Source organism: Anabrus simplex, chromosome 2, assembly GCF_040414725.1.
Source record: "Anabrus simplex isolate iqAnaSimp1 chromosome 2, ASM4041472v1, whole genome shotgun sequence".
NCBI lineage: Eukaryota > Metazoa > Arthropoda > Insecta > Orthoptera > Tettigoniidae > Anabrus > Anabrus simplex.
In genome coordinates, this window is record NC_090266.1 from 647,739,789 (window position 1) to 647,754,906 (window position 15,118).

The following is a 15,118-nucleotide window of genomic DNA, read 5'->3' on the forward strand; positions in this document are numbered from 1 at the left end:
CTGTAAGAGTAGGTTAACTTGCCACCAGATATTAAAGAAGGCTAAATTTTTTTCAGAATATGGAATAATTATGGACTGTACAGCCTATGTAAGGAAAGTCATCAATTTTGGACTTTTACCTGTTTATATTTTTAAAAACTATTTCTGTGTAGGCACTTCGAAAATTAAAAAAATCCTTCCCGACCAGCAAGAAAGCAGCAGTTGACTGGAGTCATGAGCAAGAAATAGATGATATGGACATATATGCATTGACACTAGCTGATGGAGGATAGGACACATTTTGAAATTCAAAAGCCAGTATGTTAAAAACGATCTAAACAAACAAACAAACAAACAAACAAACAAACAAACAAACAAACAAACAAACAAATAAACAAACCTGTTGCACAGCCTCCCATGAAAGGCTATGGCCTGCCAAGTCAGGAAGCTGCCTAGCCAGATGGCCCGCAGATAACAGAATGTCAGGTGAACAACGTAACAACACCCTCAGTTGTATTCCTTGGCTTTCATGATCAGGAAAAACTATATACACTCACTTTTCATTTAAATTGGACTGTACTATATATGTTTACAATGCTGAACTGAAGCTAGTGACTGATTGTAGAGCACAATTAACCAGAAACTGGGACAATAGAAAGGCAGGTGAAATACGTTGTCTAATAGGAGTCAATAATAATAGTGAAGAAGACAATTATTCCACTACTGCAAGGCTTTTCACCAACTAGAGTGTATGCATAAAATTTGTTTACCAAGCAAATTGTGATAGACATGTAAAATACTGCTTGTAATTTCACCAAAATGATTAACGCTTTTGCTCCCAGCATCCATATGTATATCGGCGGTATGTGCAAGAAATCCCAACGTCTGTATAAACGAATGTTTTGTAAATAATTCTTTGAAAATATAATACGCTCTCAAATATATGCGTAACATACACCAAATTAATCGAGAAGAAATGTTCTACTCATATCTACTGCTTAAACAAACTTTAGTATAGTATTCAGTGCCGAAAGAAGCGAGCGAAATCTAGAAGGCATTGACCTTGTGCGCCAGCTGACTACGTTGTTGGAGGGAAGTGAACGCTGTTTGTAGTTCTGCAATTCTGTAGTTCTGAAAGTTAGTGGTTTTGTTCATTTTTAAATGTTCTTTTAAGTGATATAGATGGTTGCAGGCCAGCCATTTTTTTTGTACTTGAAATTTTGAAAAATGTGAAAAAAACAAAAACTTTCTGATTTGGTCAGTAGATTTTGGAAAATTAATTTTTTTTTTCATGACTATTTACTTTTTGCATTTAGTATCTTTTGGAGTATGTATTTACAAATAAAACATACAAAAACATATTCAATTTGGACAATAAATAAGTGAAATATGCATATTTTAGTAAAATACTACAATAAAGCAAGAAAAGGGCCTGGGATTTCTTGCACATACCCTGCCAAAATGTCTGGGAGCGAAAGGGTTAAAGTGCTCGTAAGGCCACAAAATAATATGTGTGAGGTGCTAGGTAAAATATTTAACTTAGGCATTGAATATCAACTTACTTTTTCCTGTTAAGGAAATGCTGAGATCACAGCTGCTGACAGCAGTCAATCTGAGTGAGGATATATAAGTTTATCCAAGCAATCAGATATGTAGGTTTCTGTGAGAGTTTATATTGTAATATTAGGTATGGGATCTCCAGTTTTATGTGAAATCTGAACCATAGGGATGTGACATCTGATTTCAAACATCCCTCATTCATTTGCTGGGACTGCGACTACCTTGGTGAGAAGCCAGTGATGATGTCACTCAACTATCGGCCCCTCATGTTTTCCCCCATTCTTATCAGGTGCAAAAGGCCAGATTGGTACTTTATAAAATGTTGCAATGTATTTCCCCCTTTCCTAACTCCAGTAGTTATTGTTACTCATACACATTTACACCTGAAATGAAAGCTATGAAAATTCCCTGAATTCTAAGTCGTCCATTAAGTACAGATCTCAAAAGAAACCTGTAAATTGTGATTTGAAATAGTGCTACAGGAAATGTTTCATATGTTTGTTATGTCCACAAATTGAGGTAGACACCACTTAATCATGGATATATTTTCAGATAAAATTTACTTACTGTTACAGTGTGGTGAATGTTATTAAAGTAAATTTTACCTCTTCAGTAAATCTACTCGAGGTTAACAGAATGGTTACAGCATTTCTTCCTTTTCCGCTGGAAGGTGTCTAAACTTTGTTTTCATCTGCTTTGAGGATTAAAGGTAGAAAAGAGGCACTGACTAACGGTTAAGGTGGTGTCCTCTGTATTTGCACTTTGATAATACTATGACTTTCAAAGGATGTAGATATGCATGAAATTCATACATATATCAAAAAGATTCTGAGAACTAATCAAGTGCCTTATGATGAACAAGATTTTAAAACACTTCTTTTCATCTCAATGAACAAAGTGATGAGCACAACATTTCTCAGACTGGGTAATGTACGTAAATAACTCAGACAAAGGAAAATCAAAGAATTATAGATAATTTTTTGTTCTGAAAAATTTCAGTATTATGAAAGTGCTGAAATTTATGAAACACCATTGCATGATACTAAACCAGTAAATTTTCTGTTTTTTCTTAAAGTTTTTATTCTTATGTCTTGTTCTGAATCAACTATAATCATGGGACTATTTTTTATATAATCTCATGCATGATTTTCAACTCATTTCAATAAAATTTTTTTCAGCTATAAATACCTTGTGTAAGGTATGGTATTTAAATCCATCCGTACCTTGAATGAAATTAAATATAGTGAGTATTGCCTCTGAGCAAATTTAACAAGATGCTACCCCTACGTCTTTTGAAGGACAAGGGAGAGTTCCTTTTAGCTGCCAAAGAGATGACATACTTAAGACTAGCAGACAAAAGAGATATCATGTCTCAATTATAAAATTGTTCTTTCAGTAATGGTACATAAAATATGAAGAAATTAACCTTTCATCTTGTTTAGTGTTTTCAGGGATGTTCACAGTGCGAGATGGAATGAGGTAATTAATCTAGCATGAAACATAATTTATCATATTAATTTTACTCAGAAATGAATTTCTTTTCTAAAATATATTAGGCCTTAAAACTGAAAGTCAGTAAAGTGAACTCGGTACTTCATGCATTTCATGAATAACTCTCAGCAAAACATAAAGAACTTCCATTTTTTCCTTAAATTAAGTTCTCTTTTAGTTAGAAATACCAATGTAGTGTAGTATTAAATTTCAATCAGTCCTACTCTGTAATTGTTAATAAACATTCTGTATCTAGTTCTCTTGGTCCCATTTCACATCATACTTCAACTACTGATACTAATTCAGACATAAAATTTGCAAGAGCGGACAGTATATTAAAAATTAAGGGTAATGGTAAGAAAGTCAGATTAATTAGCTTTCAATGAATAATATAATCTATCTCAAAAGTGAAAGCAAAATTTTCATTTTCGATAAAACAAAGTTTACTGTTTCCATTTATTTCTTCCTTATGCCATGATTTCATAAACATGGAACATTTTATGATGCAACTTACTGTAATTTTTATTTCTGACTACTAATTTTCAAATCTGCAGTCAGTAATAAATTTTGCTTAAGTATAATTATAGCTCCACTGCTCATGTAACAAGAGATTTTCTGTCTCATTCTAATCCTACCAGTAGTCAGATGCAGTAACCAAACTCAAACACACAACAGAACATACCGAGCCGCTAAGATGAAAAAAGTAAGATTTATGTACAAGTATTTAAACAGGCCATTGCTATCTGCCATACTCATGGATTAGAATAAGAAATTTGAAAGTTGTCTGTGTTGGTACAAGAACATGAATGCTATGTAGGGTTTTAAGATGGAAAAGAAAGGATGAGGGCTTGGACCATGTCACTAGACACAGAGTTTTAGGCGGTGGAAACTTTGTATGTTAGGAATGAATAAAAAAGAAAAAAAAGCAGAACAGATTAACTGTTGATCTAGTGCAACAAACGTCATACAACTTCTCTAACTGAACTAATCAACAAAAAACAAAACAAATCACACATTGGTCTCTGGCTATACCATCCAAGGCAAATGCACTACCAAAACAATACATTATATAGTCAGATTAATATAAAACAAAGTAGTATCACAATGACAATTTGTACCGTCAAAACGTCATCTGAATTGGCAAACAAGTAATTCCCAGTCTCCCATTATATTAAAGCCTAATATAAAACCCTTGCAACCTCAAGGAATCCCTAGAAACACTAGTGATCCCAGTAATACTAGTCTAATTTTAACAAGAAGTTCATGTGTGGATGTTTTTATGGGATCCAGGATGGCAACACTAACATGCCTCCACAAAAAGAAAACAGTTCTCCTAGAGCAGCTCACATGTCAAAACTCAGTACATTTTATGCTTCATTATCAACAAAATATTTTGTTTCCAGGGGAAAACATGCCTCTGGTTTTGTGTAACAATACAGAAAGGTATGTTGAGAAATGATGACATAATATACAAATTGAGGATTTCAGCTATAACTTGCACTACTGCTTATGTTACACAATATTCAAAGCCCAGAACCACAGTACATTGGCTAAATATCACACCACAAGTATGGCACTGACTTTTGAACACATAACAATTTCATAATCACTGATGTCAGTTAACACATTTTGCTACTACCTTCGCAATTTTAAAAGGAAAAACAAATAACACACTAAGCTGCATCTGCGGGACATTGCAGAGCAAAAAAAGAAAAGAATTGACAGTCGTTTTTAATGATAATGTAACAAAATGCACAAATGAAAACATTTAGTTTATGAACATTGTCAATTATTGACCACAGTAAAATTATATATACATTTCAGTGTTTCCTATTGACTGATTCAATGGCATTTTTTTAAAATGTTGTAATAATTTGCCAATGTAAAGTGCTGAGTGAATATTAACTATCATTTATTCTTATTTGTATTTTTATTATTATTGTTATCAATATTAGTAATAGTAATACCATAATGATTCACTATGAAAGCACAATATTTTTCAACCCTTTACAAATATTTATTAGTAACCAATGCCCTTTACGTATTTCTTGTAGATCTCTTGAGCTAGATATATACATGTATCGCACATCCCAGTGGTATGGATGGCAAATGTGCTGTACAGTTCTTTCCAACTGTTCAACTTTGTTTTATATTTATCAATTTCTAAAAGTATTTACTTTTCAGAAAAACATGACTGGGCTACCAACAGTCTTCCAAATGGATCACCAATATTCTTATGGCTTGGCTTTGAATGTTCTCTGTACTGTCTCAGGCACTACAGGTAAATTATTGCTTAGTATAAACTGTCTTCATCTGTATGGTAAAACAAACAACTCATATGCTGGCATATCAAAGTGTCCAATGGTCTCTAGCTAATCTAGAAATTAAGATTCCAATCTTGACTTAAGGCAACATTTTTCTTTCCTTGAACACTACCCATGGTCTATTCAGATAGAATGCCACTACATGCTACACTGGCAATGCACAGGTTCACAATACTTTCAATTCTCTCCCTAGTCTGTAATTCTTTAGAAATTGCACAGGTTCTGCCACTTTCTTGTAGTCCATTGATACGAAATGTCTTAAAGAAATAAATAAATGCATTTATGTTGGTGGACATGGTATAAGATGCGATGTATTAATCTGGAACAACATAACCACCTTCTTAACTTAATAATCTCTGCATATATGTAACACATTTGCTCGTATGTACATTCGCTCCTTCACTTACTTACTTACTTACTTACATACATTTTCCTTTCTTTTTTCAACTAATTTATTTGTTTTCATTGATATTAATATTTTGTTTAACTATTTATTTATTTATTTATTTATTTATTTATTTATTTATTTCAATAAGACATCTGGTTAATACATTCTGTACCTTTTTATGTGCAGTCCCAGTACAGTGTAACCTTATAATAGAGTGTAGCATTTTTATAATTACTGTATGTTATATTTGCATACAGGAAGACTATACATAATTTCTAGTAAAGTAATCAGATTTCTAGTTTCATATGAACAATGGGCCACTTCAGTTTAGATGATTTATATAGTTACCGTCCATATATTAATATTAGCCCAAACACAGCCAAAATGTGGCAAAATGATATCCTATAAAAATAAGCAGCATATTATAATGTTGGTGTCTGTTCCTAAGTTAATTCTACAACACTGCACAGAAGATATTTGTGTTTTTCATTAAAAAAAAATACTAAAAACTTTCTATAAAAAATGGGATACTACCCACCTTGAGAGCTTTCCTTGTCACAAGGTACCATACTTGTATATTTACATTAATATATTGAGCCTTTGTTATCAGAATTATGAATAAAGAAACAACCAACTAATTTGCAATATTATCAACAATGTAACAATATATAACAAGTTACTATTTATCAAAAGTCTTTCCAGATGAAGACTACTCTACTGACTGAACCCGACCCCATTCGCTATGCTACGCTAGTCAAGGTTAGTACCTCTGCAAGAAGCTTCTAATATGGGGTGACAGCTGACTTTTCTTTGGTAAGATAGAAATGACCAGTACCTTTCTCCAGGCACGAATAATTAACATGTGCATTTTTAATTAGTGGCCTGAACTTAAGTGCATATTGCTATTCTAAACCCAACTACATGACTTCTTTTCAAACTATAGCTACATAATGCACAATCAGCAGACTGATAAATCGAAATTTATTCTCTTAAATTGGGTGTAGAAATCCCTTAAAGCTGAAGATGCAATAAGTTAGGTTGTAATGCTTGCTGTGTACTGGGGGATGCAAATTATATGCTTCCTTCCAGAGCAAGGGGTTCACTTTTTACTTGCCATCAACAACAGATGGCAAGAATTAAAATAAAATGCTATCTTCATGACAAGACTTTATCAAATTAATCCTTCATGATGATCATAATAATTAATCTTATTAATATTATCTTTATCAACATCAACCTTACACCTCCTTAAACAAGAGCAGTGTATATACTATAAATGTGATGGCACAAACAATATGATTGACATTATAAAAATGCTTAACTTCTACATGCATGAAGAACTTGCCCCATTAGTAATTTTGGCAAGAGAACTTACCTAACATGCTACTTGGCTAATTCTAAATTGCTCTTATTAATCACTAACAGCTGCCTGCCACTTAGCCAAGAAAATATTTTGTAATTTAAATAAAGTAACAACAAAATAATAATGATAGGTATCAGAACTCAACTTAAGTAAGAAAAATACGTTGAGCATGTCTACAGACTTGGGCTGTGAATGGAGAAGTGTGTACAGTAGACAAAACAAACAGCACAGTGCTTGCTATTGTATATTGTACTGGGTGCAAGGTTTTCATATCACAGACTTGACAATCTCTAAAACAGCATCCCTATTCTGATAATGTATGCACTGACTAGCACTTGCGTGTGTATGTATAAGTGTTATTTAATTAGTTAAGTGGTTAGTGAGTTAATTCTCTCTCTGTCTATGTGTGTGTGTTTGTGTATATGAGTGATTGAGAGAGGGTGATGGGAGGGGGAGAGGGAGATAAAGATGGAGAAAGAGGGACAACGTAACATAGAGGTCAGTAAAGAAAGAGAGAAAAGGAGGCAGAAAACAAAGAGAGAGGAAAAGTCCTTCACTAACTTCAGCAATACAAGCTAGGATGCAAAACTGTTCCCATTTTCCTAACAACTCTTTAGCTCATAAATACCATGCTATACTACATGACTTGTATCTGTTATGTAGGGTATACTACATGTACGTGTATAAATATATATGTAACGTATATATAAAAATAACAAACTTTAAATACCTATTTAAAACAATCAATAGAAGCAGGTAATGTACAATGTTAAAATGAGAGAACCAAATATTTGACCAATTAAGTCCTATAAATTAACACGAGTTCATGAAATGCGCTCTGAGTACTGTACGTTTCGTTATCATATTTGTTCAGGTACTGCTAAACATGCACAATGTTAGGCAGAGCAGTATGGTGCACAGCCACAGAAAAACAAATGTTTAACTGCATAGTTTGATGTATTTCCTACATTTAAAGTGGTAAACTATTAAAAAGTATAAATTCCAACAAACTAATTAAAATGTATTTCTATATATCAACAAAAATGGAGTAAATATTTAAAATGGCTAAAAATTTTATGAAAAGAAAATATGTGAAATAGTTCTTACAACAATAAACACCTCCTTTTTTTTTTTTTTTGCACCACAAACTTACAGAACTTTCCTTTAAGCATTCTAATAGTCTTTGGTAACAAGAGAAACACAATATTTTCCACTATATGATAACTGAAATCCAAGCTTCGAACTGTACAAAGACAACATAACTATATACAACAGGGAAAAGATCATGATACCCTACTGTTTGGCCATCCACATCTCACTTCAAGTTGTGCACCAATTGTAATGCTCTAACCATACAAAACGAAACGTTGGTTGCAAGGGGAGTTATTCCCACAGACTGTATCACTTGGGGAAAGATTGCCAGACCTTGCCTCAGCAAGGGCACCATCCATGCCAACACACACAACAAATTGAGCAAAACCCAACATTGCTAAAAGTCCAAATTAAGACGACTGTGATTTGGCAGGCGTGGCTGGAGCTGAACTAGGATTGGATGTCCTTGACGGTGGAGTCTGTGCACCACTATTGGAGCCATGACTGCCGTTTGATCCCGGACCACCAGAACCAATTCCCTGATTAGTGTCCATGCCTTCACTGGTGTGGACCACAGTGTTGAAATAGCGGTCTGCAGAAGAGAATTTGCACATGCTTAACAAGTACAGAATATAGTGACATTGATAAACATCTATTCTAAGTAACTGTTTGTAAAACAATGTCAGTATGCAATACATTTATGAATTAGGTAGTTTAAAACACATTTCTCTGTCATTAAATCATTTACAATAGCCAAAGGAAAACTACCTGCTCGAAAGATAAGTAAGGATCATTGTATGATATTCAGAAAACTGAGATATATCTGCACAAAATGTTACATATTTCTACTATGCTGATCTTTCATAAGATATTGTGACAGGATCTACAATTTTCTTGGAGAGAGAGAGAGAGAGAGAGAGAGAGGAAAAGAAAAACACTAAAAATCTTGCACTTTTAGACCACAGGTACAGCTGTTAAAATGTGAGCAGGGTACAACATATCCTGTAATTTTTTGTTGCATATGTTGCATGTGGAAGTTGCATAGTATATGAGGCAGCTGCATTAATCACATGGGATATCTTGCATGACAATGGATGAGTTTCTGAATAACAGAAGGAAGAAAGAAAGAAGGAAAGAAAGAAAGAAAGAAAGAAAATTTTCAGTAATGGCAATAAAATGCAGGAATGAAGAAGCATAAGTTACAGTACCGTTATGTTGATTTTAATCGAAAATGATTTGTTTGTATATTTCAACTATGATGAGAATTGTAACGATCCTGTGATTTATATTGTTCAGTTTTCTTTTTAATCCTGTTCTTAATTACATTCAGCAGTATTTTTGATGTGTGCGATAGCAGTGCTAGTGTTCTATAGTTGGAACAGTCAGTAGCATTTCCTTTCTTTGGTAAGGTAACTGTCCTACTTTTAGTAAAGTCTCCAGGAATTTCGCCATTGTAATAACATCTTGCAATGATATTATACAGTTGTTGTTTCATTCTTTCTCCTATCTCCTTGAGTAGTTCTGCTGGTATGTTGTCCAATCCGGTTGCTTTCTTGTCCTTTAATTGTTTTTTTTGTTTTTTTTTTTGCTAGGGGCTTTACGTCGCACCCACACAGATAGGTCTTATGGCGATGATGGGATAGGAAAGGCCTAGGAGTTGGAAGGAAGCGGCCGTGGCCTTAATTAAGGTACAGCCCCAACATTTGCCTGGTGTGAAAATGGGAAACCACGGAAAACCATCTTCAGGGCTGCCGATAGTGGGATTCGAACCTACTATCTCCCGGATGCAAGCTCACAGCCACGCGCCTCTACACGCACGGCCAACTCGCCCGGTTTTAATTGTTTTAGTGCCAGGTCAAATTCTTCCCATATGATTATTGGGCCTATATTGTCTTCTCTCACCATCTGTTCAGGTTCAAGATAGGCTGGAATTGCCATTACTTCTTCATTCCAGCACAGGTCTTCAAGATATTCCTTCCAGCGTTCTGCGATATCTTCACTATCAATAAGTAGTTGCCCATTTTTATCCTTTATAACTGAACTTCTTGTTTTGAGTTTATATTGGAGTGATTTGATCGTGCCATATGCTCTATCTGTTCTTCCTCCTATTATATAATTCTCTATAGTCTGCATAATTTCCTTCATCCATACTTCTTTTGCCTCCCTACATTCTGTCACAATGAGATTCTTTGTTTTTCTGTATATATCTTGGCTTAATGCTGTGTTTATCTTCTTATACTGGTTTTGTTTCTAAATGAGGTCTAATATCTCTTCAGTAATCCATGGTTTTCTTGGCTCTAGTTGTCTATTCCATCGATATCATCCTTTTTTCCCCTTCCTGAGCCACCTCTGTTACTATTCAAAAGCTTCAATCAATCACTACTGATCTGCATTTAGGGCATTCGCCCAGGTGTCAGATTCCCTATCTGTTGCTTTCCTAGCCTTTTTTTAAATGATTGCAAAGAAATTGGAAATTTATTGAACATCTCCCTTGGTAAGTTATTCCAATCCCTAACTCCCCTTCCTATAAACAAATTCCTACAAACTTATTCGTCTAGATAGTAGTGATCATGCCCCCGCCCTCGTCACTTTATCTGACATCCTCCCTCCTAAGCATCACCCGCCTCCCCGACCTCCACCCACTCAACATTTTTCACGTACTAATTGGAATGATTATTGACTAACAATCCTCAAACATCTTCAACATCTATCCCCACCCACCTCAATCCCTAAAATCCAAACCATCATCACACAAACTGAACACGCCCTTATCACTGTCGACACCCTCCATATACCTCACCACTCCTAGCACCCTCTCAAACCTCCCATTCCCTCCAAAGCATTGGGCCTTTTACGGCTAGTTCATGATCTTCATCACCACTATACTCAAACTTGGGACCCCACTACTCTTCAACAACACCATCGAACATTACGTCACACTTGGTCCTATATTAAAGCTATTAAATGTAAACTCTGGAATAACAAATGTACCAAGCTAGCTGACTACCACGACCCACAACAATTCTGGCAAACTTATTGATGGCTGACTAAAAGAAACAAGCCCCTTCCTACCTATCCCATCCTTAGCTCTCCCCACCACCCCCTCACTGACAAAGACAAAGCTGACCTTTTCGCTGACCACTACAGATTAGTTTTTACTCCTTCCACAGCTCCTGAACTGCTTCACCCTGATGAACCCCTAATTGCTCAATATAACCACCCTCAACTTCCAGAACTCCAATCCTCCTTTCATCATTTCGCTAACGCAGACTATACTCATCTTTTAAATGCCCCTATTCCTCCACACAACATCCACCAATATCTTCGGAACAAGAAAAACACCTCTCCAGACCCAGATCGAATCACCCATTGCCATATTAAAGAAACACTCCCTCTCCTCACTAAACAACTTAGTATATTCTACACCGTCATTTTATATACTGGACATTACCCGGCACACTGGGGTAATGCAAGTATTCTTTTATTCCCCAAACCGAATAAGCCCCTTTCAGATCTTTGATCTTACTGCCCAATATCCCTCTTGACAATCCTTTCCAAGATCCTAGAAGGAATCCTGAGTAAGAGTTTATTGTCTTATCTCGGCTCCATAGGACTTCTCCCTAAATCTCAAATTGGCTTCCGTTCTCTCCACGCAACCCAAGATCATCTATTTCACACCTCTGCCTACTTCAAAGCCTACCTCGGTATTCAAAGAACCGCCACCTTGGTCTGCCTGGATGTCGACAAGGCCTTCAACTCTGTCTGGCATCCAGGCTTACTGTTCAAACTCTGCCATTTCCCGATTCCTTTCACCATCATCCGACTTATTAGTAATTTCCTTCAACATCGTACTGTCCAAATTCTAATCCATGGAACTCCTTCCTATTCCTTTCCTATGACAGTTGGAGTGCCACAGGGATCACCCATCTCCCCAATCCTGTATGTCTTATTTACCTATGACATTCCTCATCCCGACCCTCACCTACGACTCTTTCAATATTCAGATAACCTGGCCATCCTTGCCCTTACTCCCACTGTCACCACTCTTACCAGAAAACTCCAAACACACCTTAACACTCTAGCTTCTTGGTTGAATTATTGGCATATAACTGTTAATCCTATAAAAACCAAATTTATAGTTTTTAGAGCAAACTCCCACCTCTGTCGCCCCAGACATTGAGTCCCACTTACCATGTACAATGTTCCACTATCCGAAACCCCCCCTCCTTAAATACCTAGGCATAAGTTTCCAAAACAACCTTAAATGGCTCCATCATCTCAATTCTGTCTATAAGAAAGCCTTTCAACGGTTTCGGGTCCTCTGTATTCTCTCCGGGAATACGTGGGGACTCCGACCCTACCAAATCATAAATGTGTACAAAACCTTCATCCATCCCGTTGTGATGTACACCTCACTGACATAGTTGACTGCTGACGACAAACAATATACCAAACTTCTTAAATTAGACCAACGTGCAATTCGCAATGCTTACCATTTCCCTTATGACACCCTTACTGCTGATTTTCAACCGTACTATCCTTCCGTTATATCCTCACCCATATACATGATCTACACCTTAACTACCTTACTAAAGGTCTTCAAAACCACAATCATCTGATCACTGAAGCTCTCACCCTGTCTCCTCTTGCAACTGCTATTCATTGCCATTCTCCTACCCCCACTATGTCATACTTATTCCCCCCTCCCGTCACATAGTTTCCTCCCCTCCCCCCCACTGCCCCATCAGCAATACTTTTGATTTTTAATTTTTACAATTCTCTGTAGAGTGCTCCTGGTAGTGGTGGTACATACTCAAATTGCCTGTGTAACTGAACATATGGCACCACAAGTGCTATCGCGAAACATATTCATTTCTGTACATCATTTACTTGTCGCCATCCTCCCATTTCAGTTTATCTGTTTTCATCTTGTTCAACCCTCTAATCTTTATCCCCATACGTTCATATTTGTATCCCATGTATTAGTGTTTAAGTTGGTATTATAACTGTCTTGTGCAACATATAATTCCATCTTTCATATATGTTAAGTGTTATCGTAGTGCACAGAACTCAGAAGAATTACCCTACCGTGTGTTTTATCAGTGCCAATACGTGTTAAGTGTATTATGTTAACAGTCTGTCCAATGTCACAGTTATCCAAGTAGTGCATCTTTAAAGTGTTTTTCTTTATTCAGTATCCTCTATACCAACATATTCACAGACTGTGTATGGACAAGTTTCTTTTCAGTTCAGCTGATTCTTAAACAGTATGTGTAAGAAGATGTTATTTTACGTATCTATTTTGTTTGAAAAGTGTCATCAGTTCTGGCATGGACTTATTTAACTTCTGTCTTTCCATGTATATAGTTTTTGTATAGCACATGAACCAGTTAATATTGTTTTATCCTCTCATTTATATTGCAACATTTTATGTCCACTGACACTATTCTCCAATTTAACCATTTCTGTATCCTGTTTTTTGATCAATAAATGGGGGACTAGTGGGGGTTCACTATGGCGGGTGTAGTGCAGGCTTGCTCTTTGGGTCTCCTTGTGGGGTCGCGGTTGCCTCTGCGCCAGATGTTCCAATACATTTCTCCTCACGCATGTACTACACATACCTCAGTTAATCTACTCTCTGCTATAACAAATCCAATTTCACTGGCCAAAGAGCTGCTACGTTCAGCTGGTGGCCCATCTTCTCCTAGGGGAAGGAATGAACCAGCCTTGTGAAGAACGAGGCCTCCACGCTATGCACTAGCCGTGCTTCTTAGCCCAACTTAGCACAATGGGGTGAAACGCTGGAAAATTTATAATGTCCAATAACAGACCAACTATACTGGTATTATAAATTTACTCATTCAAAACAAATATTTCAGGTCCCCTATGGGAATCGACATCTATATCATCATGTAGATATCAGGAAGTAAAATCAGAATGTTCAAATTATTTAACCTTGGTCCTCATCTTTTTTCTTCAACTGCGACTAGCAATTTTCAATACTTAAAACTTCATTAACCACTTTGGATTTTGCTTTTCTCCCTCCTAGTTGCAGCTTAGGCTGGGCTTATCCTCTGTTTCTATTAGATATTCATGCCTCATTAAGTTAATTTTCATGTTTATATGATTGCCTACACTTTAATTTAAAAGCCTAAAAATTATATCCGTCAACCAAGACAGGATTTACGGAGCACTTCCAGCGATTCACATTTTCCGCAGTGCTCATGTGGAGTGAGGGCATACGACGCTGTTGATAGTGATTCGTCCATTGGATGGAGATGTATAGCTTTGAGCAGACCCTTTGGTGCTATTTTTGTTTGCCATTTTTGTGCCTCTTCTAAATATTTCTTGTTCTTGCGTAAACTGGTCCTTTGGCCTATAACATAGTGTGAGATTAGTTCTTGAATTTGATGACTGGAATCTTTTGATTCATTATTACATGATATCCCAAAGAAACCAAAAGCCTGCCCTATACTTCTTTAAATGACAAAATATTTCCTATGAAGGTGGATCAAATATAAATGGGAATTATGTTTTAAAATTTATTGCATCAACCAAAAAAATATGCATATAGAGATCACTTTTCTGCATAGTGTCCTGCCTTCAATATATATTTTCTCCATCGGATTGGTAAGTTTTTGATGCCGTCCTGATAGATAGAAGAGGACGTGTGCGAAGCCAGTTGCGCACAAACTCTCCTACACTTGCATCATCATCAAACTGCTGCCCTCCTAGGTATTGTCTGAGTGGTCCAAACAAATGGTAGCTGCAGGGCAATAAATCTGGACTGTATGGAGGGTGTTCCAGAGGTGTCCAGTGAATTTCCTCCAGTTTTTCCCACGTTAAAGCGGCAGTATGTGGCCTTGCATTGTCATGTAGAAGAATGACGTTTTGGATTGGTTGCTGGTGTCACTTGTTGCG

At 36.2% G+C, this 15,118-nt stretch overlaps 1 protein-coding gene across 5 annotated transcripts in view; it reads right to left on the reverse strand.

Annotated features, from left to right (window-relative positions):
* Positions 1 to 3,952: 3,952 nt before the first annotated feature.
* The window catches only part of NfI (Nuclear factor I), a 602,168-nt gene continuing 591,002 nt past the window's right edge, over positions 3,953 to 15,118 (reverse strand). For all 5 annotated transcript variants that reach the window (XM_067141127.2, XM_067141126.2, XM_067141124.2 and 2 more), the window contains one exon: positions 3,953 to 8,789. In XM_067141127.2, coding sequence (XP_066997228.1) covers positions 8,608 to 8,789 — 182 coding nt within the window. In that variant the 3' untranslated portion in view covers positions 3,953 to 8,607. The remainder of the gene's footprint in view (positions 8,790 to 15,118) is intronic.